The 25,054-nt window shown below is 37.1% G+C and overlaps 3 protein-coding genes and 1 long non-coding RNA gene across 7 annotated transcripts in view; 3 read left to right on the top strand and 1 right to left on the bottom strand.

The window, feature by feature from the left end:
- The window catches only part of LOC124168157 (arf-GAP domain and FG repeat-containing protein 1), a 30,984-nt gene extending 28,397 nt beyond the window's left edge, over window positions 1-2,587 (top strand). For both annotated transcript variants that reach the window (XM_046546280.1, XM_046546282.1), the window contains one exon: window positions 666-2,587. In XM_046546280.1, the coding sequence (XP_046402236.1) occupies window positions 666-716 (51 nt within the window). In that variant the 3' untranslated portion in view covers window positions 717-2,587. The remainder of the gene's footprint in view (window positions 1-665) is intronic.
- A 2,745-nt stretch (window positions 2,588-5,332) lies between these two features.
- On the top strand, window positions 5,333-14,103 carry LOC124168155 (ribosomal RNA processing protein 36 homolog). The gene is made up of 6 exons (XM_046546278.1): window positions 5,333-5,576; window positions 5,716-5,861; window positions 5,942-6,056; window positions 8,332-8,460; window positions 10,197-10,314; window positions 13,935-14,103. The coding sequence occupies exons 1-6, from the start codon at window positions 5,544-5,546 to the stop codon at window positions 14,099-14,101; spliced, it is 708 nt and encodes a 235-aa protein (XP_046402234.1). The 5' UTR covers window positions 5,333-5,543; the 3' UTR covers window positions 14,102-14,103.
- Window positions 14,099-17,901, bottom strand: LOC124168156 (39S ribosomal protein L11, mitochondrial). Its single transcript, XM_046546279.1, has 3 exons — window positions 17,510-17,901; window positions 17,247-17,436; window positions 14,099-14,476 (listed from the first exon to the last, which is right to left on the bottom strand). Exons 1-3 carry the CDS (start codon window positions 17,642-17,644, stop codon window positions 14,211-14,213), a joined length of 591 nt encoding a protein of 196 aa, XP_046402235.1. The 5' UTR covers window positions 17,645-17,901; the 3' UTR covers window positions 14,099-14,210.
- An 873-nt stretch (window positions 17,902-18,774) lies between these two features.
- On the top strand, window positions 18,775-21,836 carry LOC124168229. 3 transcript variants are annotated; one of them, XR_006866874.1, is made up of 2 exons: window positions 18,775-19,660; window positions 20,427-21,836. It is a non-coding gene; the product is annotated as an uncharacterized LOC124168229 (long non-coding RNA). The 3 variants fall into 3 exon arrangements; XR_006866876.1 differs by having other exon boundaries at window positions 19,656-19,741; XR_006866875.1 differs by lacking the exon at window positions 18,775-19,660 and adding an exon at window positions 19,688-19,745.
- The last annotated feature ends 3,218 nt before the right edge of the window (window positions 21,837-25,054 follow it).

Here is a 25,054-nt window from a genome sequence, read left to right as displayed (position 1 = left end):
GGTATGTGACCCACTGAATTGGGAAAAATGATTTTCTTTGTAGAGTCGCTGTGGTGTCCAGTGTTTATCCTGCCTTTATCAACTGTAATTGTTATTATAAATTTAATTATCTACCTTAACTCGCACCCTGAGCAGTAGGGAGAGTTGGCATCAGTAAATCTATTTTATTGTAAAATTACACCTTAAAAAGCTTTCTGTACATTGTGCTTGTTTCCTGTACGTTTTCAATAATCCGGCATTTTTGATAAACTGTCTATGCCGCACTTGCATGTGTGTCGGATTACTGAGATCGCACTGTACTGAATTATCTCCAGCCTCATTCTCCTGTGGTAATGCGCATTAGACCTTTTCTTCTAAGTTTTTGCATCATTGTGTATTCTTTTTGCCCTTAAAATGTGGAGAGTCTGTCAGGGGCGGATCCAGGATTTCTTTCTGGGAGGGGCACAAGCAAGGCCGTATCCAGGATTTTGTTCAGGGGGGGGCACAAGGATACCTTGTTATACAAAACGAACGAAATTATAACGGGTCCCTATTAAAAATCTATCGTATTTTTATGGGTCTGGGGGGGGCACGTGCCCCCGTGCCCCCCCCCCCTGGATCCGCCTATGGAGTCTGTGCATGTCTTTGAATGATCGCATTGAAAGTAAAATTTGAATGTTTTTCAGGCTGGCTCTCGGCCCCAAGCTCCCACCCATTCCAGCAATCCATTCTTGTGAGGTGGTGGCTGTGATGATTTTACCTTGAAAGTGAGTTATAAAATGCTCTTTGAGCTAAAAGATGGTGGCCTTGATTGCAGAGTTAGTGTATATTATCCAGTTATCGAATGTGAACATATATATTACATTTATGTCCAACTGCTTTTTGATGGTGTCAGAAGGAAAGGAAGCGTATGGAGCAATGCAAAGCCTCAACCAAGGAACTGTAAACTGAATCACATTCATGTAGAATATCACTACTGTGTTACATTATGTAATAATTTAAACACCTGATGTAGTGTTATAATTTCACAAATGCTGTGATTACTGCCTTTTTACTAAATTGTTCAGCGCATCATTTTTTTAACCATAGATCTTTTCTTTTCACTTTGTTTTTAAATTGAAGGGGAATGTTTTAGTTATTTTGGACCACCAAGCAGAAAATGGAAAGTAGTGGCTTATTTTTTTGTATACTACAGAATCACGCTATAGCTGTGTGAGGTCCTAGATAAGTACAAGGTGATGCAGTTCTCCAACTTTCTTTAAAAGATGCTGCAAACTGTAACCTCTGATTGAGCCTTTGTTAGACCAAAGATAATGTTGTTGCATAGTTATGATTCCTGCCAAGGTGAATTGAACATTTTTTGTAAGAATCATCAAGTTGTTGCTGTAGGCACATACACTGTAGTCAAATGTATAAGTGATCTGCCAATACTTTTCATCAGTCACAAGAGAGCTTTTTTCGTCAGTTTTCCACGAACACTTGTAAAATTGTAAACAATGGACGAAGGAAGCCTGGACATGTTGATTCGTGAAGTCATTGCATCCATGAGCATTGAACAACAAAGCGACATGTTGTAATGGACTCAAAATGCCTTTTATCATATGCAACCAAGCCATACGATCAAGTATTTACTATTTGCCTTTTTCTCTGTGCATTCGAAAATTTACTACTTTTATTTTAACTTTCTGTACATTATGTTTGAATTTCACCATTATTCAGATGCATTTGAAGAAATGGAGGCTTTTTAGTGTTATATAAAAAATTGTAAATGCCTTTTACTAATTGTTGTTATAAAGTTATTATTTTAGGAATGATAGAGTACTAAAATCATTTACTCCTGCTTGTCATAAGAATTTATTATATATATATATAAAGTATTTCTTTTCAATAACTTTGGGTTCCAATAGTAGTTGAGTAAATGGTTTGTTAATGTAGATAAATTCTCCTAATTGGATGGAATGAATGCAGAGACAAAATTTCTGTGATATCTTATTCCAGTAAGTCAAGCGTACTGAGCAGTCTAATCAATGGAAAAAAGGGTGTGTTTTTGTTCCTAATGAATATGCAGTGGACATGTCATGAGGAAGTTGGTAGATTTCTAGCGTGGCTTGTATTTTTTAAATACAGTTTTTTAAATAACTGACACCCTTGCCTCATAAAAGCTATACAGGGCATGGTTATGCTTGAAAATTAAAGCAATTTTGCCAAATAATATTTATTTTGCCTCTGTTGCGTGTTTATTGTGGACTTGAATGGTAAGATGTCTTTGGAATTTGTACAAGATTGGACTCAAACCACTTGTGAGTTCTCTATAAACACTTAGGTGTATATATGAATATTTTTCTTTAAGAGATGTTACTTGAAAGGGTGTTGCAAAAATATTTTTTTACCTGACTTGATTTCAAATGTGCAGGGTTTCATGTACATACTTCTGTGATATTAATTTCAGCTGAAAGATCAAACATTTTTAACCAAATGTTAACAACCGCCTAGTTTGCTAACATTCATTTCACTCAGCACCACTTTAAATTCAGATCTTTTGTGTGTCTGTTTCTTTATGTTTTATTGTTTGTATTAAATAATTATATATATACATATATATATTGAATGTTGTGTTTACTTATTGAAAATACCTGTGCCTATAACCCTTTGTCGGACTTTGTTTTGACCGACCAAGACTCATAGATGCGAGGGTCCGTGGGAGCTAAAGCTCCCCCTGAAATTTATTAAACTTTCCGAGTAAATATGATAATTTGTATAAAAACTAGTTATATACCTGAATGCTTATTTCTACAAGTTTGCTATATTCTCCTAAGTCTATCATGCCAATTGAATTTGTTAACTTTCAGCATGGAAAGGTTTTGGTGGACTTTCTCTAGACTTGGTGCCTCTCCCTCCCAAAATGTATTTCTGGGTATGAGCTTGACCAACTGGTTCAAAGCAAGACTGATAAGATTTTTCTGGGGGTTCCATTTGAAATGGATTGCATTTCAGGAAGTTCATTTACATGTTCAGCACCGGTTCGGTCATGATGACCGAAACATATACTTCGTCTCCACGCCGTTTCGGTCACTATGACCAAAGAATGAGCCTTTCTTTTGACCGCCATAACACGACATCGGTCACAGCTACCTACTTCGCCGATGTGTATTTGACGTGACCGATGCGGCATGCGTAGCTAAATACATACGGAAACTGAAGAGGCTCCAAGTATTAAAACAAAAGAAAGAAGAAAAACACATCGGCGCAATGGGCGAATTCATCTAAAAGTCCACGGCAGAGAACATGTTAATAGGGCTATTCTCACAGGCTGGTTAACAGCAAAAATAAGCAATTAATCATTAGTGCGGAACTCTTATTATGAGATTCCAGTACCCTTATGTCAATGGCAGTGTTCATAGAAAAAATTAGCTTGTAACCGGGTGAAATTAATGCAAAATTAGTGTGGGTTGATTGAAATTGTGGTTGTGGATTGAAATTGATTTTGAATTGTTGGGAAAATTGCTAATTTCAATAGCAGCCAATATCAGATTAAATTTGCCATTGTCAGATTATGACCCTGATATTAATTCTATAAAAATAATATATTCATTAAAAATATTTATTCTACAGTCTCTAATTCCATATTTAGAAGCTAGATTAATTACACATGATAAAAAGACTGACTGCAAAATGTAAACAATGGTAAGAAGGCATTAGGTGCAGATTGAAATATTAAATCCATGTCTGTAAACGCAATGCGCTGAGTCAGGTCACTTTCTCTTTTCAGATCAGTCTCAGTCCAGACTGATGTAGGATCCGCTAGCAGTTGTGTAGGATGCTCATCTTGTACTTTTCGGCAATAAATTTAAGAAAATAGTAATTAATAAAAAATGGCACAAGATAGCGTGTATTATTGAATTTAAAAATTGTGTGTTTACATTATTGGTATGGAATTGTATTTGGAGGAGGTGACCAACGGCCTAAGTCAATTGGACCATGAGGGACGGTTAGGGATGGAAGGTAGGAGAGAAATACCAAATCGACATTAAACATCCTTTGTAGCACACAATTTAAGAAACCCCATCAACATTCACGGCACATTTATTCATCTTCTTGTCAACTCCCTATCTAATAGAATGCAGAGAGTAATTCTTGACCGAATCTCCTGTACATCCTTCAGAGTAACCTCTGGTGCCCTACAAGGCAGTGTGCTTTGTCCCCTTCTATTCACTCTTCACATCGATATTATCACCCAATCCATTTCTTCATGTGACTGTGGGATTATTCTGTATGCTGCAAGGTTTACAGAAGAGTTGACAGCTACGGCAGCTGCTCAATCCTGCCGGATGATCTTACTTCCATTTGACATTAAAGTTCCATCTGAAAGCTTAGGGTAAATGCCCTGAAATCTAAAGTCCTGACCGTGTCTTCTTAAGTTAATCTTGTATATTCATCCTAAAGTTTCACTTGCTAAAGAATTTCAAAAGTTACATCCCACTATCTACGAATTCTAATTTACTTTCAGCTTACCTTCGATCCTTAAGCACATCCCTTCCATAGCAATGGCTCTATAGTTCGACATATATACAATTTACAGGAATACGGTCTGGCTCTGAAATCTTCATTTTTCTGGTGTGTTCTTCCACTGATAGATTATTGCTTGCCTTCATGGACCACAAAATTTCCCACGAATTTCAAAGATCTTAATGGTCTCTACCTTAACATTGTAAAAATTTTGCAACCCCTACCTCTGTAATCTCACTTCTCATCTCCTAACTTCACATTGTTCCTTAACAATGACGGCACACACTCGTTACCTCAGGTTTTTCCACCATATCTCTTACAGCCACTTCAGGTCTGAGAATATTCTCCCAAGTTTCTCCTTCCGTGTCCCTTCCTGTAAATAATAAGGTACTCATTCCTTTTCCTTCTGCATCACACGACCATTTATCTGTGACTCAGAAATCCCCTACCTATACTGGCTACTTCTTACCTACAATTCCAACAAAATTCAATTTGTTGGTATAGCATCATCAAAGTCATCATATGCGACCGCCATCAGATGACTTCCTCTCTAAATCCCTCTTCCTTTTCCCTCCCTCCCACAAAAGGTGGATGAGGCTGTGATATAATACATGATAGCCGAGTTAATTTAATGAGTGCTTATTTTTTCTTTCTTGCATTTTATTATGTAACCCTTCATTAAAAATTAAATTTAAAATGTCCTCTAGACTGATATTGGATTTGATGCAAAATTAATAACCAGCTACAGATATCTGCCGCAGCCTGCAGTTGAACCAAGCGGCCTCTGATGCTCCACTACTGCCATCTGACGTCTAACCGTCAAGCTTAAAAAAAATCAAAAACATGGAATGCGCACCAACACGCACTGCGTTTTTTGATGTGTGTTGATGTAAGTGGCCTGGGTGGCATGGATATCATTACGGCGATTTAAGGAAAAATATTTACTCTTTGATTTTATTATTCATGGCAATCTCCACGTAAGGAGTTGCTCATATTATTTAAAGTGCCTTTTGCGGTTTACGTCAAGAATTTGGAGTATGTCATGCTAATGTAATCGGATGAAAATGGAAACTGACATGGATTGCGAAGGAGTAAGTTACAATCTAAAATACGATCAACTCTTGCTGGATTTGTATTTTTCCTGTAGTGAAGTCGAGTCATGATTCAATCAGTGGTTGTAAAACTTATAGGTGATTTTAATTTATTCTGCAATTATTATTTCTAAACTAGTCATCCATCAGAGAAGAGCTCTCTCAAATGAGCTTTGAAGAACTTCAGAAACTGAAGGAGAAACTAGGAGCAAAGGTGTACAATGAAGCAATGTTTGGGCACCGCAAAGTGAGCCCAAGCGATTGCAAACGGAAAAACAAAAATAGGTGAGTGTTGAACTGTTGGTGCGCCATGTATCTTCTGTGACATAAGTTACTAACTATTGTTGTGCCATTCCATTAATTAGGCCTCGAGAAATGTCTTCCAAAGTTCCAGTTCCTCTTGTTCCGAAAATTCCTGCTCATAAACAAAGAAGTCGCGACCCAAGGTTTGACAGTCTGTGTGGATCATTCAATGAAAGGGTAAGTGTTCTCGTACTTGGCAGTCGTTATTTTTTCCTCGGCTGGTACGAGGGTGTAAACAAGGAGGGAAGAGGGGGAGTAGCTACTACCCTTATTACTTAGGTTGTTGATGTATTTCTTGTAATTTGGTCTGGGTTTATGCATTCATTCTATAAACCACTTAAATACTCAGACTTAGCTGTAAACCAAATCTCCAAAATTCTACATGAGCAACACAGACGCTCGTAAGCAAAAACGTTACCTACCAATGTAAACAGTCCAGTTTTTAGTGGAGGACAAGGTGCAGGGCATGCATCAGAAGGATTTGGGACTTGCCAAATTGGCTTATTTATCAACGTGTATATTATATTATTGAATTTTACCATAGGTTGAGTCACCAATTTATATTTATTTGTTCTTATATTCCACCTGTGGAACTGGCATTTGACTAATTCCCTCATTTAGAAAATTCGGTGCCTTAGTGACTTGATTGTTGTCATTCCACCTCACTAAAGTCACTTGATTTTCTTCATCTTGGATTCCATGAAAAACACCCACTACCTCTTTCATCAAGACTAGAAAGGGAGCTTACTCAATTCAGTCTGATCTTATTGCACCAATACATTTGATGCCACTCTGTGACAAAGGTTCAAGTAGCTTGAAAACTGTGCTAATTGGTGGTAGAAATCCAATGTACATCCTGAGCCAAATGTGTTTCTGAGTCCCATCAATCCTGAGGCACTTCTGAATGTTTCAAATTTTAGCCTTTTCCCTACTATACACGTATGTATATATATATACGTGTGGACATCTCCTGACCCGGGAAACGATGGGCGTATATTTACGTGTGAGATTTTCCTGGCCAGGATAACGAAAGCTGTATACATACGTTTTCTAGCTCTCCCCTTTTTAGGACAGTCGCGGGTTTACGTCGTCTTTGTCTCAGGACCCAACCCTGCAGGGTTTAGGATTTACCCTTGGAATCTGGGAGCAGGTATAACCCCTCGGTAAGGGACAGCGGTCGTACAATTGTTTATCCAGTCAGTGTTCGAAATAAATATTTGTTCATTTCTCATAAAAAATAAACTAAGAATTGAATTATTTGTCTTTTGAGCAGCGTTTACAATTTTTAAACGAAATTCTACGATAAATAATAACTTATATCTCGAGTTATGTATAAACATCAACGTAGAAATTGTTGCTGCATTAAATGCGTTAATATTGACCGTAGAACTTCGTTTCAAATTTGACAATGCTCAGAAAATATTGAGGAATTCAATTCAAAGTCTGCAATTTACGTGCAAGCAACCATTATCCATTTGCTAAATACATATAAGCAATACATAAGTTGACCGCGAACCAATACCGCAGGTATGGTCGAAAACCGGGAAATGAGGGAGCACAACTACTCTCGGAGTCCGAGATAATGAGGAGTCCTTGCTGGGAGGGGTCGAAAAAGTTCAGCGAGACCCTTCTTAATGAATGTCCTCCAAAAATGCTCCGTACCACGAGAAAGAATAGTCTCTTGGGGCTCAGTACAGCAGTCATGCTAAGATGAAAACTCCGCCGTCTCGAAAGGGTTAATAGACACCCTTTGAAGTGTTGAGGCACCTGAGCTTGAATCCATACGATATTGGCTTCCCAAAGTTCATTTTTTGCGTCCGTAACGTTAAGTTGTGTCCGTAACTGGGTTCCATAGGCTAATATAGAGAAAAATTGTGTGGCAAGTTGTTTACATTGTTGATTGAGGTGCTCTTATAAGAGGAAATGCTTGGTAGGTTTTAGCTGCCATTTGGTTAAAAATCCGATGAATATATTTCTTGCCATCAGCGAAAAACAAAATGCCCAAGTATTTGAAAATATCATCAGGGGTACACTGAATGCAATGACCCTTATGCATGTGTGGATCAGTTCCTAGGCAAATTTTTCCTGTAGTTACCTAGTCAAAAAGTAGCTGAAAGATATCATCAGGCCAGTAGTTTTTTACTGTGCCGGTCTTTAATGCAAAATTGCAAATTTTTGGCTTTTTTCCTCACCCTGTGAGAATTATGGTGCAATTATCAGATTTTTTTCTTCTGGCGAAAATTAATGCTATTTAATATTTAAAGAAATTGGCACTAAAGTGGTTGACTCTGTGGACATAAGTTTTAATTTGAACCATGTTTTGTAATGGATTACATAGTTTTATGTTGTCCTATGTAAGTGTTTGTGATTTAAGGATTATTTATAATGAAATGACTTATCTCTTAATTCACTTCAATGGTTTGGAATTGATATGAATTGAAAATTTTTACAGGTTTTTAGAAATGCATATCGCTTTGTTGATGATATTCGGCTGAAGGAGAGGGAGCAACTGAAGTCCAGATTGAAGGAGGAGTCTGATCCAGAAGGAAAGGAAAAACTTCAGTACCTGCTGACACGACTTGTGAGTGCAATACTCAGGGAAATATCATTCTTCAGTGATAAAGATAGTTGTACATCTGAGCCTTTATTTAAGGAGTTAAGGCAGTCGAGTATTTACTTCATTTCTATAGAATAGTGTATTTTGTGGGCCTGTGTTTCATGTGAAGTGCACTTTCGTACACTCTCACCATTAAAGGCCAGTTCATAAAAAAAATATTAAGCGTTATGGATTAATTCAAAATACGTGGATAAGATTTACTTTCAACCTTGTTTTGGAAGTACTTTTTTCGTTTGTCTTGATTAAAGCTTTCGCGGCTCATGGTGATTAAAGGAGAGAGACATACAGGTGTATGCCGCATGAAGTAGTGGAGATTGCCCCGATGTTTCTTGACCGACTGCTAGTCACTTCTTTAAGGGAATGATGCTGGGATTTGGTTTTTGATGCCTTTTTACCAAATCCCAGCATCCCAAAGCACCAAATCTCAGCATCATTCCCTTGAAGAAGTGACCAGCAGTCGGTCACGAAACGTTGGGGCTATCTCCACTACGTCACGCCGCACACACCCGTATGTCTCTCTATTTTAATTTTTTCGTTTGGTTCACTGAGGATGCCCATTTAGTGTGCCAAAATATGTATTCTACCTCTTCCTGGTCCCCTTATAACCATCGACTATGTTCTTGTTAGAACAATTTTTCCTCGATTTTGAAGCCATCTGTGTGTGAATGAGTCTATGTGTGATTTTTTTCCTAGTGTTTGTGTGTGTACTTCCACTGACAACCAGGCATCCTTGGAAGGGTCTCTCCAGCCCTGCGAAGAATCCTAGGTTGTCGACTAGGAAGCCATAGTTTGGGTCACTTCAGCCCTCACAACCTTGTTTCGGTTGCATGTATGCAAGAACTTGTGTGTAATTGGCTATTCCAGTTGGGAGGATGCGCTCAAACTCAGTGATTCATTTTTGCAAGGTAGACTACACATTGGGAGATATTAAATGGTCAATTGAGTTAGTCATTCCGTATTGCACTAAGCAAAAATGGCTCGGAATAAAAAGAACACCCACTGGAATCCATAAGTCATTCTTCTGTAGAACTTCTGTAGAAACCGCCGTGCAAATGGTATTGGAATGAGTGCATTAAGATGGAACCTTTTTTTACCCCGACATGCTTTCTTTCTTGATTCACTGTTTCAGTTTGGTTAATTTTTATTCTCTACTGGTCTCATGAGTTCTTTGCCTGTTCCTTATGTTATATGCAACACTTCACTTAAGTCATAGTACCATTTTCTTAATGATAAGTGACAGCTTCATTTCCTTTTTCAAGGGGAACAGTGAAGTGTATGGAGACCTCTGGGAGTTATCTTCATGAGCTTGCCGACTATTTATTACCAACTAAACCTTTCACTGACAGGCAAAATGTTTCTTATTCGCTGTCATGGGTAATAAGCATTATGATAAGGAACGTAACATTGGTGATTAACTCTTTTGGAATAATTGAAACATATTGTAATTACTTTGCATATAAAGGATCTAATTTCTAATAATAGTTATGTGGAAGGTACACGTAAACTTTTTTTTGTTGAATTAAGGCGGAGTAACTTAAAAATTGCATGTTTTAAAGACATGGAAACCACCACCATGAAATTCTCAGGAAGCCTCTTTGCATCAGCATAAAGCCAGAAACTAACCTTGCTCTGTACCTGTACATAATATTTGCCTCTTCCAGTTGTTTTTAATTTCTAAATTTTCCATTATTTGACTCTAGGAAAATCAAGATAGAGAAGAAAAGAGAAAGAGAGAGAAGGAAGACCGGTTGAGAGCAGAGAAAGAAAGCCGCATCAATGCTCTGCGTCAGGGAAAGCTTCCGAAATTCAAGAGCAAAGGTAAGGGTGGCCAAGCCAATAAGGTGGTTTCCTATTTTTCAAATTGCCTAAATCGAAAGATTATTACTCCTGGAGTATGTATTTCACACTTTTAGATTTTTAAATGACGATATCTATTTTTCGCGATTAAATGAAAAGAGAAAATTTTCAAGCGCCCAAAAATGCGGCGACAGTATGAATGCTGGGAAAAGCCAGTGTGATATCATTCTGGTTCTGGCCGCCACTTGTGAGAGGCCACCTTTGTGCAAGGCTATGAGTGCCACTACGATGCAGGTAGTGATTGGCTTATTAATACCCCATCAAATGAAGGAAACTTTCCGACCTTAGGCAATTTTAATAGGTGATTATTAAGAGATGTTTCTGTGAGCTCTGTGCCTCATACATGCATTGGTAATCTCAGATGATGTAAAACTCCTGACTACTTGTGTAGCATCTGCATCCCTGTGACGTCACCTGGAGTGGCATCGCATGGGCACCAATCTTGCCTTTTTCAAATGAGGTTAAAATTGATCATTGACAAATATAGTCTGAGGTTTCAGGTGAGATGGAGTGGAAACGTGACATAATGAAAATGAAAAAGCAGGAGCAATTTCCACAATTTTACATTTATTAATACGACCGGTTTCGCTTTTCAATGGAACCTGATGATGCTGAAAAGCGAAACCGGTCGTATTAATAAATGTAAAATTGTGGAAATTGCTCCTGCTTTTTCATTTTCATTATGATCATCGACATTCGTCTAAACTGGGATTTCTATCACCAAATAATTTGTATATTATGAATACACTAATGTTGGGTTACGAATCGCAATCAATGCCTTTCATTTTCTTTGATGAAAGAAACTACCCTATTGAAGGGAGGGCTATTCCCTGATTCCACATCCAATGTTTTAGTGATGCCAACTTCAGCATCAGCGACAATGAATGGCTAACCTACAAAAAATTTCCGATCAGTTCTCAACTTAATTATTGTCTGGTGGACTCTCACAATTTTTTATTATGGTTGACTGCCATCATCATCATCATCTGGCGTTCTGCCTGATGGTCAGTCCCGTACAGCACCTTTGTCTCCATCCACTTCTGTCCCGAGCTTTCTCCTTTGTCCGATCATAGCTGTGGATAGTCACCTGATCCACCAATTTAATTCTTCTCCTTCCTCTCTCCTTTGACTGGCCCTATAGTGCCACACTCATTACACATTTCCCCCTCATCACATGACCCAACCATTTTCCTTTAGAGGTGGTCTTTCTTCTTTTTCTCTACCCAAAACCTCCTCATTTGTCATCACTACCCATCATACTTTTTCCCTCCTCCTCCAAACCCTCATTCCATAATCTTCTATTCTATTTCTTTTCCTCTTTCCCAGTGGCGGATCCAGGATAGGGACAAGGGCGTAGGGCTAAGTGGGGTTAAAATTCCAGCAGTAGTGGGGGTTGGAAAAAATTACCGTTCTATCTAGTGTACTTGGATACCCAATGAGGGGTGGAGCCCCCCCCTCATTGGGTATCTAAGGCTTCCTTTCATAGCCCCCACAGCCCACCTCTCATAGATCCGCCACTGTTCTTACCTAATGTCCAAGCTTAAGATCCATACATGAAAACACTCTGTGGGTAACACTTGATTAGTCTCTTTCTCAACTCCAGATCTAGGCCTTCACTGCACAGCACGTTTTTGTTCTGGCTGAAAGCCTCTTTTGCCATTGTTTTTATTTCTGTAATACTACTCCAGTCATATGTCACCGTAGTTCCTAGGTAGATTTTCAATTTTCCTTTATTTTCAGTGTTTACTGACATCACCTCTTGTCTGTCCAATATTTATCTTGATCCTTTTTCTGTTGTTATTCAATTATTTTATTTTTCATAGTAGACTATTAAGTTTAAAAATTAGGATCTCATGTTTTCCTATTTCTTGATCTGTCACCTACTCCTTGAGCCATTACTGGTGAAAAATCTATGGCCTCACCCCCATGCAGGTGAGTCTGTGATGTCACAAACTCATTGCATGCAGATTGCCACCTTTCCACTACTCCTCAACTTTGCACATTAGTCTCCTATGGTTCATTGTTGTTTACACTCTTGTGGGCGATTCCTTCCTTCATTGAAGAGTTCTTGCTGAGTGAGATAGCATAAATGAGCAACTTGAAAGTTTCCGTCTTCAGGGTGATAAGATTTTTTCTGTCGCTGTACATACACTGAGCATTTCTATATGGTCTCGTACACAAACTTTGAGCTTTACCATAGATTGTGATGGTTTGTGAATAAATATACCCATATTTTTCCTTTTATTATTATATCACCTACTTCATGAGCTATTCACGCCAAAAATTTATAGACTCAACCCTATTGAAGATGACTTGATAGCATCACTAATTCCTTTAGAGTTGGTCACTGCACCTCAGCCTGTGGTCATTACTTAGTTTGTTCTGGGTTGTTCACAACATTATGTTTTCTTCAATGATCCATTCTCCCCGAGTGAGCTAATGAGCCAGAATTCAAATGATGTCACTAAAGCTGCGTGTCCATTGGTAACCAAATCTTGAGACTTATCTCAGAAGTGTGTCCACTAGAGACTAGTCTCAGCCGCTATTAGCATTATGAGACCTGTCTCAGAAAAACAAAATTGTTTTGAATTCTTGAGACTGTCTTGAGAGTCAGGAAGCATTAGTGTCCACTGGCAGCAATTGAAGTTTGCGAGATGTACTGTGCATCTTCTCTGATAGTGGTCTCACTATTTCCACTTGTGATTTCAATTTCGAGACTTTTAGTCCCCAATGAACGCAAAGCTTAATTTGTGAGATGTGTGTGGTACTCTTAGAAATTTTTTTACTTAAAATTATGATAGAATAATGAAATTAGGATGTTTTCTTTTTTGTTTCAATTTACGTTTGAACTACTATTTTTTTATGAATTCAAATTTTGGCTTTCAGGATAATACCCCTATGTTTGTGTGTACTATGTGTTTGGAATTAGACATTCCTACATATTTCACCCAAAGTTATCTTTCTCAAATGTAGTATATTATATTAGAATTCTCTGAAATTCAGTGAGTGCAAAAATTGTACAGCTCTTGATTCTAGTTATGATTTCCATTTTGCCATTGTGCATTTGTTTCTGGCTTGAAATACTTCTCAGTGTCTACTATACTCTCTCTTTATTCATGATGACTGTGTTTTCACTGCCAATTCCCTTGGATGTCCGCTTCGGGGCTTGCTTAGAACAATCTTGGTCTTCTCAAACTGATTTACTATGTTGTACACTGCTGAGCTAAGTCAGCCTTCTAGTCTAGCTGTTTGATTAAGTGGCTTACTCCGATTATGGAGCCTAATAAGAAGGTTTCGCTCAGCTCAGCTCAGTTGCCTTTCATCCAGTCTGTTAACACATCAGTTCGCTGCTCAGTCAAAGGTGTGTCTTGCTTTGCCACGGCTGAGAGGAGGCAGGTGCACCCACAGCTGGACACTGGCACACTCTGAGAAACTAGTGTAAATCGACCTGCATTGTGTTCGAATACTTTTTGCACTCACTGTGTATATTTGACTCAAGTAATCTTTACATTTTGTGTATATAAAGTGTTTTAAAATAGTTAAAAATTTTAAATGGATTTTTCTATTTTTTTTCTTTTCAGCTGAGGCTAAAGTGGAAGAATTAGTAGACAATTATGAAAAGCTGAAGAAAACTGGAAAACTCAGAAAACACATTGAAAAACAAAGAAAGAGGAACACTCAGAAGGATAGGAAAAAACTTGTTAAAATGGCAAATAATTTTGATCGTACTAATAAAGAAGGATCATAATATTTTGTAATATTTATTTTACAAAATTGCATGTTAAATCACATTTAACAAAACATTTACTTAACAACTACTTATTCACATAAGACTAATTTAACAATTATAAAATATCCTAGACAGCTCGTAATAATTTGGCTTCCTTCTTTTCCTGTAACTCTTTCTTCTGGTTTTCCACTATTATTTTACGCTCATTCAAAAATTCTCCATATTCTTTGGGATCCAAGTCCCTTACTATTTCAATACCACACGAATGAGCAATTCCAACAATCATTTCACATATTTGCTGCAATGAAAACACTGCCATGGGAGGATCTTCAGATTTAATTTTTGCTATCTCATATACATGTTTCAACGTTACTTTCCCACAAATTTCACGACCTGAAATGATAAAAGAGAGATAAACAATGAAAGTGAAGAGTCCTTAACAATCATTGGAACATGCTACATTTTGTATAAGAAAAATGGGGCACACATGCATTCACTCAGCTCTCTTGGCAGCGCATGAGCAATGTTGCTGCCAATAAACTCAATTTCACCAGCTCCAAACTCAATTATTGAACTAAGTTAATTTCATCCCGATAAGGAGACAAAATTAATAGAAAGAAATCTGAGGACAAATATCCTATCACTAAGAAATTTTAATGGAGTAAGTAAAATTAGATAGAATCTGTATATGTACTTTGTAATTAAACCAATGGAGTCTGACATTACTTGATGAAGTTTTTAAAATAACCACGTTGATGTAAGACTCTATATGTATACTAGTGGACTGCCATATGAAAATTGCCTCTTCTTTTATTAAATGTTTATCCATTTGCATGTTGACTGACAATATGGTAAGAGGGAGGAGACATGCCCTGAGCTGGTGAACAGTGGCAGACCTGAGTGTAGAGCAATGGGATGGGGGGAGTTTAGAAATGTTTATTTTTAGTAACATAAGTTCATATTTGCTGGTAGATTTACCTAATTTAAGGGCAATTTTCAAGGCTGGAACCTTGAATCCTCCTTTGACTGGGGGTATTATTCCAGACTTTACTGAAAGAGGAGATTCCCATAAAATACTCATGAATTCCTCCTTTTAACAGGGAATTTTCAAATTAATAATTTCAAGACATAATGATAATACTATTGTTTAATTATTGAGCCACCACCTATTCTCAGCACCAAGCACTGATTGAATGTCCTTATTTAATTCCACATTTTTCCTTTGCCAATTCTTTCCATACTAAACCCATGACCAACAGAAGTATGTAGAGGAGGCTCTAGTCCATCCTGTACAAGCAATTGATTTACGCCACTACTTTCTGTGCCTTTTAATCAGTTTTCAAAAATATCCACAGCAATGAGTGCTTAAATTATTCTCAATGTGTACTTAAAATAAAAAATAAACACAAGGACTTGAGGAATTATTGGCAACACAGGCAGGTCTAGTGGGGAGAGCACGTGCCCCCCCTAGATCCTTAAAAATATTCAAGATTATTAATACGGTCCCATTATAATTGCATTTGTTTTGTATTACGAGGTATCCTTGTGCACCCCCCCACAGAAAGAAATCCTGGGTTCCCCCCCTGATATGGGAATGAAAAATTGAGAGATGAATTCATTCATAATCGTCTATAGACAGATGCTCCTTCACCCTAGTTTTGATAGATTGGCCAGTCTCTCCAAAGAGGGTTAGATTACATTCGAGAGACTGGTTGAACTATTGATATAGTAGATAAATAACATAGCGCATTAGGCTATGCTATCCCAAAAAATCGGCCATTGACAAGCACAGCCTAACAAAAGGCCACTATATTAGTTTTGGAAAGACAGAATTGATCTAATATATATTGGGTATAGATTTGCAAAAGAAGCCATTGAGATCCAAAGGGAGGAGAAGAGATTCAACATAGATTCTGGCTATGCTTTCAGCCACTCATGAAGGTCCATCTGGCAAATCAGGGAAGCAAGGAGAAAGAGAAACACCAGCCAATCATGAGTCACGTGGCTCAGAACTTGTGGTTTAGAATCGTAAATAAAGGGGAGAAAATCCAATTCCCCATTAACGCCTTGAGGATGGCAGTAGAGTTATCCATTGAAATTTCACCAGCAGAAGAACTGACCCAGTGGGAAACCCATGAAAATTCATCTCATTACCTCGCTGAAAAATAATTAATTGAAAAAATATGATTTGCAATGGATAAAATAATTAGGAATATAACACTTTGGTTAACAGTCCTATTCACAGCTTAATTCCCCATGAAATTTGGATCGATCTGTCCATCAGCAGCACAAGTGATGACTTCAGTAAACCAATTCAAATTCAAGGTAGGTGACAAAGCATCTTGTGGCAGACATGTCCTTTCATTATTAAAGCATTCGGCAAAGGATCCAATTTCCACAACATGAGTGATAAAAACTTGCTTTAACAAGAACAGGATGGGAATGAAAACAATGATTAACTTGTGGTAACTGACAATGACAGATATAAGTATGTACCTAATTTTAACACTTATTACGCGACATTTTATGCCATATACCTTCGATTCAAAAAACTATTTAATGATATCAAATGTAGCTTTCACTAGTCTTAGGGCTCATATATATTTTGCTTACTGATTGTTTGAACCTTACAGTCTTCACAGGAAAAAAATAAAACTGGTAATAATACGGGTATCAAATGCATAAAGCAACAAAGAAATCACCACCATAAAGGGTGGGTGTATAAAATGGAGTGGGCATAATGAGGAATCGATAAAATCCATGACGGATGCAATACATTGGATACAAAACTGGATAAATAAGTGCGTGAATTTATACTATCATCGCCACCAATCATCATTGATTCACATACTTATATTTTATTTTTTTGCACTCTTCCAGTTCCCAATTTCCACATCATTTGGCAGAGTTTGACTAGCAACGAAAAATAGTTATAAAAAGTTATATGCTTAAAAAAATCATTATACCATCGACATCATTTAATACATCACTGAAAATATTACAATAGAGCTTTCCATGAGAATCACTGGGAATAAAATTAAGACTTTTGGGCTAAATGAAATAACTTAAATTTTGAAAAAATACACCAAGAAAACTTTCATTGAAACCCTAAGTTCTTGCGATTCCAACAGGAAAACTTGTGGCCGCCCATCGTAATTTTTACCTGGTTCCATTGCAGCCCTCGTTACTCCAGCAGCTTGCTTGAGGTAGTAAGTCACAGGAGGCTTATGGATCACTAACTCATAGCTACGGTCGGGGTTCACAGCAACGCGACATGGTAAGGGTATTCCCTCCTTGTAATGCTGAGTTTTTGCGTTAAAATCCTTACAGAACGCAGCGATGTTGATGCTTCTCTGAAGCGAAAAAAATTAAGTTCTTCCTCATGTTAGCACTGGCAGAGAATTAAAGCTAGAGACTTATACCTACTTGGCCTAACATAGGGCCGAGAGGTGGTCCAGCGACAGCCTTTCCAGCAGGAATATCTGTTCTCAACTTGCTAGTATGTTGAACTTTATCCACTACCTTCTTCATGGCTTTGAGCCTGCTTACAGCTTTAGACATGGTGGTATTTATAATAGAAACACAAGACTAGATACAATTTTGTCACACCGGTTTAAGCTTACTGAAGCAATTTTCAGCCGCTCATACAGTATGATTTCACGGCAATATAATATCGGGAAGAAAGTTACTCATAGCTATAAAAAAAATTAAACTGGATGATAATTCAACTTCCCTATAAATGTTCAAAATTAAATTGAATGAACATTCATACAGAACGAAAACAAGAAAACCTGTAAGAAACAGTTGAACATTGAAGACCGTTTTTGCGGTGTTGCAATTGTTGACTGTACAGTGGTTTCCAAAAGTTTCTTAGCGGCGCTACTTCTGCTCCTTCAGAGAAATTGAGCTTCACTTACTGCTATTATTTTCCTTGGTTACGCGCCACATATATTTCGTTTGTTTGTAAATAGATTTTGTTCTCGAAGGTAAGAGCGTAGAATATACCGTATTATTGCATATTTATCTTTCTTTCGTTGATTTATTTAGTTGAAAATGATATTTTTCGTGAGCTCCAATGACTTTCTGGCTTCCAGAGTTCCTGTGGGTTTGTACTTTGCGAATTTTAAGCCTGGGGGGTTGTGTTTGAATCGCTCGTAATTATTCCGAGCACGTAACCAAGGAGTCACGTGGTACAATTACGAGCGATTCGGAATTTTGGTGTGTTTGAATCACTCGTAAAAATTTCACTCGTAAAAACCCTTCGTAATTATCTCACTCGGTAGCTATCGGTCGGGATGATTACGAAGGATTGACTACGATGGATACCAAGTAAACAACATGGCGGATTTCATGATGTTAATGTACGCGCATGAGAATTTTGGCGACGAGGATTTAACTGCGGAGAGAACACAGCGTAATTTCAGGAGAAGAGGAGACGCCTTTGAACTGAGTGAGAAGGAATTTAGAAACCTTTTTCGCCTCAATGAACGCTGAACCCAAAATCTGATTGACGCCATACATCTCCGAACATTCACGGACATCAGCTGTAAGTAATGTAAACAAAGTAAGTACACAAGTTTCATGCATGAATATATATTTTTTTATTCATAGAAATTTTACAGCGATTTATGGTGGTGATCCAACGTTAAATAAGATGTGAAACGCGAATAAGCCTAATTTTATTACCGCTGTTCTAACTTGCAATATGTTAATAAATTCAGAACATTATTCTGCTAAGTTGGAGTGCGAAAGTTTAAGAAATCATTAAAAAAGATCATGTTTCATGTAAAGAAAGGTAATGAGGAACTCCGGAAAGCGATGTGCTGGCATATTAACATTAATTTTAAATTGGTGTATTTGAATTTCCCCCCAAAACAAATACTGCCGTACGCAAAGCGCGTACAATATAAATACGTTCCCTTGTTGTTTTCTCAACATTTCTGCAGGGAGTGATATGTGGTGGAGAGCCGACTTCTGGTTGTTGATAAGCAAATTGTGCCTTGCCGGAATGATTATTTACTCAGACTCGATAAGTGCAATGGAATTGTTTTACCGTTCATCCTAAATAATTCGTTTAAAAGTGTTTTAACAGTGCTAATGTCCTTCCGTTACCGTATTTCGCTATTTTAGGATAAGTTTATTTATTGTTCTTCAAGTTTGGCTTTGATCTTTCGTATTAGAACGGTAGTTTTGCGAAAAATATCCTCGGTCATTAGTTTATGTAGACTAGACAGTTTAGTTCATTACTATAGTTTTATTGCACAAACACATGTTACTAATTCCGAGTATTGGTATCTTGTATTTAATTGTGTAACATGGGCCTCATTACATATTAGCTTATCTCTAACTTAAAATAGCCGAGTAGATAACCATGAAAATACATTAAGGTTGTTTCTCACTCGTGCATGTAACCGTGTGTGTCGACAAATGTTCAACTTTGCCTCAAGATAAACACTCATTTCATTACAGGTATTGGCTACTCTTACCGTCAATGCTGTGGGACAATAAGTGTCATACATAGCTTATGATGCATATATGAACATGGAGAGAAGCTTTTTGTGCCGGAGTGTGGAAGAGGTGACAAAAAATATAAATGATTATCTATTTAACGATGGGTGACCGTGGACCATAGGCCAAATTCAATATCATAGCGCTGGCGTAGGTATATACTAACTTGGTTTAAAAATTAATGAACATCCGTGAATAGTGAACGCAGTAGACTGAATGCTATATTTCTTAGGCAAGTATGTATGCGTCATGCATTAAGTGGTTGGTTTTTACTGGTTATATGTGATGTATGTATTCCCTATGAAAATCAAAGTAATAGATGGAACTCACATTGCCATGGTGGCATCTCCAAAAAAATCATGTAGTGTTAAAGGAAAGGGATTATTTAAATTATAACATATATCATTTGATTAATATGCAAGTGGTGAGTTCATGTGATTTAATAATATTTTATTTTGAAGCAACTAGGGTCAATTACTTTTTAGAAATTTACATTGTAACCCATTACCTGCTGAATGATATTTTAAGTGTCAATGAGTAGCCTTATGAGCTTCTTACATTGACTTACCTAACTGGTTTTCCGAAATAGAATATAATTATTATATATCCATGATTATACAAATTGAAACCATGCATATCTGCTATGTTCTATAGCAATATATCCCCAAAGCAATAGATCCTCAAATAGCTATGAATAGCCTTAGGAGGCATGTTAGAATAAGATTATTTTGACTCATCTTACCTTGCTTTGATTTTAATGGTTTCTGTTCAATTTTTTAATCTGAAGGTTTTGATATTTTGCTTTTCTGTTACTGTTGTATTTCTAATTTTTCAGATTGACTCAACCAGATTCTCCCAGGTTCAAATTTGGGTGAGGCTTCTGGACAACCCCTACTAAATCATAACATTTAAAATACTAATCCAAAGGATGCTGTTCAGTGGTTGTTTGGTTGACGAATTATTTCAATGGAAATACTCTGGTGTGCATTTTTCTCAGAATACCAATCTTTGTATAAATAATAATTCTTAGATCTACTAGGAAGTCTACCATCTGTAAAGGCCTGGTTACATGATACATTAACATGCACAAGTTAATGCTTAAATGATTGAATGCGTGAATGAACATGAAAATGCACTGTATAACCACCAGACTTGTGTGAACGCAGGAACAGAAAATAGAACCTGTTCTAATGTGGTTCATGCATTTGTACATGTTCTGTTCCACCAAAATCGTTCATGATTTCACTCATTAACTATGTGTTTATGTACCGTGTAACCAGGCCTTCAGATTGCAGGATAAACTGCTTGACTCCTTGGTGACTTTTTATCACAACAAGCTTGGTATGTACCTTGTTTAACTGAACCCATCTTCCAAAATCTAAAACTAATCCAAACAGTTAAATCAATTTTTAGGGTTCTCCAACAAACATTGGTTTTCAATACCAACAGTTTTGATGTCCAAGCCAATTTTTCTCTTCAAATGTGCTGAAACATTTTTTTTTTGGCCCTCTTCATACTGAGCCTCCCAAGGCACACCCACTGTACAATAAGCAGGAGTCTGAATGACAGTCTTTCATGTGTGGTCTAGGTTTATTTACTATAGTTAATAGTAGTTGGTGTAACTCGGTGGAAATGCTTTATCATAGGAGATGAATGAATAAAAACTTTATTAATTCCATATGGTGATTTATTGTGTCTGACCATGGTTTCGTTACAGTGTAACATGTTCAAGGTGAGACCTTTAAAATGGTTAGCTGTAATGAGATCATGGTAGACAAAATTAATCACCATGTGGTAAAAGCAATGTTTTTACTCCTTCAACTGCTACTTTTTCTTACTTTTCCTTAGCTTATACCATTTCTGCTTCATTTTCTATTTGGTTTCCCTACTTAGGTGTAGGTATGTCCACAATGGTATGCAGCGGAGATTACTTTCTGCCAATGGGAATGGAATTACTCATAAATTTGATGATTGCTTGCATTATTTGTCTTTTATGAAAGTGATTAATGAGGATCATAGGTTTTCCATCCATAATGGCTGTTAATACTCAATATTCAATAATAAATCAATTATGGCATACAACATTTTATGTTTCTATGATATGCTGTACTTTCTCAACTTTACATTAATGTGATCCATGAATGTGATGTATACCAACTCCTTAAAAAACGTTATTTCTATTGCAGTGCATCAACGATACTGTGTGTTGTACTTTTCTTTGAAAATAAAGACAATTCAATGCCAAGATACATGTTACTGATACTATTTTTTATATAACCTTGACCTTGTATAAGATAAATTTAAATGTTCACCTATAATAGTGACAAAGCTAATGGATTAGAATAGCATTAATTTTATAACAGCGTCCTTTAGAAACCAAGATAGTCGTAGATTGAACCAATAGGATTAAGCAAGAGGCTATAGAATTTTTTTTAATAGGAGAGTACATTTTATGTAACAATTATATTGTGTTTCTTCCCCTATTTAATTACAAGAAATTAGAATTGGGCATGAAGTATATATGCATTGCTTTGAGGATATTCTTGCAGGTCTTATTGGATACTGAATCCCCTATGTAGATCAAATTCTATTTTATCTCTTTCACATCTTAAACCTCCCTCCATTCCTATTCATCTTCTAATTTTCTTTTCATTACTGGAATTTTTTTCATCTTGAACTTTGAAAAAATGGGCATTTCTCTCATTGCTCCTATCTTCCAGCATTAATTTTTGTGCTAGGCATAATTAAAGTTGATTAAAATGCGCAGGGGGATAGAAACATGTATGAGTGTTAGGTTATGGAAAGTGGATTCAGCACATAAGTAGTAATACTTATGGTACAGAATGACTCTCAATGAAAAACAATAGGCTGGAAAGTTCACACAAACACTAAATTAGAGCTCAGAGCTAATTTCAGGCTAAAATCCCAAGAGGAAATGGCTACATAAGTTGGGCCATTTTACTGCACATACTATGTAGTCGCACATACAGGCTGTATAAGCTTTTCCTCATGGGATATTATGCAAGACTTGCTTTAGAGTCGTCCGCCTCGTCTTGAGAATTGAAACAATGGTGCTTGGTGTGGTAGTTCGATTTGAGGAGGAAGTGAGTGAGCTTGAGTGGGGATTAGTAATTGAGAGGGTCTGAATAATTATGGAAAGTTGATTAGAAGTGGAAATAAGTGTTGAAACACTCTTAGTAGATGTGGAAGGAGATTTTGAGGTTGATGGGGTCGGGTCAAAGGAAGAAAGATCACTTGAGTCCACAGATTCACTATTTTTTCTTTATCTACCTGGCTATCTGATGAATTCTGTTGCTGAAATAACCAATGATTCTATTTTGTGTCATACTCAACTTAGCTACACTTGGGGTCTGCTACGCTAATGTTAGTATTACCTCAATATCGAAAATGATTAGTATTTCCTGCAAGTCTTCATGCCCGTGTGTCGCATTCTTCCCTATCAGTGCTATCATACGTTTTTTAATATGATTAAGCTCACTAAATTTAAGGGCTCCACTCCCAGTCTGGGTGCCCTCACGATTGTAACACGCTACTTTAGCGGCAGATTTCAAATCTTGCCAACGCTGAGGGAAAATTTATTAATCACAACAAATGTTATGAGATTCTTAAATGGCAATTTATGGAAACATAGTTTCTCAGCAACATATACGATGCTACATATTTTTCTATTTTTGAGTAAGTAGTTATTTTTACGTTTCATTTAAGCTAATCACTCTGTAAAAAATAATTACTTTATAAGAAAACCATCATTTACCGAAAAATATGGATCAGATATGGAAGAATAAGAGGCTAATGTTACGTAAATATAAATAACTAATACGCTTAATGGTTTATTAATAATGAATTAATCATTAATGTCGCAATACGTTTCATTTTATATAGTGTACCTTCAGAATGAATTGCCGAAGCATATATTTCTGCTCAGCGATAACTTCATATTTACGCCTTTGTTTACTTTAATTTACACCGCGCTACTGACGAATTCGTAAACAAATGAAGGAAATTACAACGTTGCCACAACCACCACTCGTGATCCATCTCATTACGAAGGCTCCAATACGACTTCGAGACGAAAAGTTTCAAACACACCAATTACCCTTCGTGTTGGTGAGCACTCGTAATGGACCGCTCGTGATGGTGAGTGAGTGGAATTATTACGAGCGATTCAAACACAACCCCCCTGGCACTGCATGGAACAATTCGTGTTTAATAATTACGATTATTGTTTCAATTTAACCTCACGTGTATGGGTGCCATTTGTAACTTTAAGTTTATGATTACTTCTGTGCGTGAAATAGTGCATTGCGGTGTTTTCTAAAGTAGATATTTGAGGTTAGTGTGCACTACTTCGCTCGATTTCTAATTGCATTTTCGTGAGGTTGATGATATTTTCTGTATTGTGAAGTGATTGTGCCAAACATATTTGTCGGAACGGAGATTTACTTTCTTTACTGCGGTGTGTTAATATCCAAAATACGTCGAGAGAAATAATTAGGTGCATATTCAATATTTCAGTGTTGGTATTACGGTTGCCGTCGCCTCAGGCAGGCATTTGTTTATCTTGAGTGGGCATACGAAGGTATACAATCGTGTGACGAATGATATGATATGAGTTTTGATTCAGATTCGCGAGTAATTTTGCAATTATTCTAAGCTTTTTGTGTGCGCTACGGCGATCTAAGAATGATATAAGTTAGCGATAGCCTCTAAATTGCGTCATCTGAGTGATTGGGTAATGTTATAGCGTAGCCTACGTTATATACAAGGCCGTCCAACGTCGGGAAAAAGCTGGGACAGCGCACGTAGTTGAGTCTTCGGCCGGTAGAGGCGCTCTTTTGAGAACATGAATTACATGAGATCTTACGGGAAATAGCAACGGAACTGATGAAATTACGTTATTTTTATCTTAAGAGAGGCTCTAAATTCTTTCTAATACTTGTAAATCAACATAATACCCAGCAAGCCACCTTTAGGGTGTTTTGCAGGGAAAAATAATGAAGTATGAGAAAAAGCGAGGATATTTATTTTAACGAGGTCTCGAGAAAATTAGTCCTTATGCGATTGAATTTGGACCCGATTGAAAAACATTTTTCAATGAAAATGATTGCTCATTAACCAAAACTAAGCAAATATACAAGATTTTCCATGAGAAAAAAATCCCCTAAACCGGGAATCGAACCGCGGTCATACCGCCATGCGCGTCTTTAGCGCAGGTTTGAGGCTCTTGAGCGGTCGTGAAGGGGCCGGAACTAGGAGTTTTATCAGGGGCTGCAACGATCAGTTTGCCACCACCTCTCCCGCGATCCCCTTCTCTCCTCCACCCCTAAAATACATTACCTCTGTAAGCCATTTTTTGTGGTGCGTTATTTGAAATTACTCACCGTATGTTTGCTATGAAGAACTTTTATTTATATTATTTTTTAATGATTTTTAATTATTTTG

The sequence above is a fragment of the Ischnura elegans genome, chromosome 11 (genome assembly GCF_921293095.1).
Source record: "Ischnura elegans chromosome 11, ioIscEleg1.1, whole genome shotgun sequence".
Lineage (NCBI taxonomy): Eukaryota > Metazoa > Arthropoda > Insecta > Odonata > Coenagrionidae > Ischnura > Ischnura elegans.
Note: the sequence above shows the minus strand (reverse complement) of the source record. Positions and strands in the feature narration are given on the sequence as shown.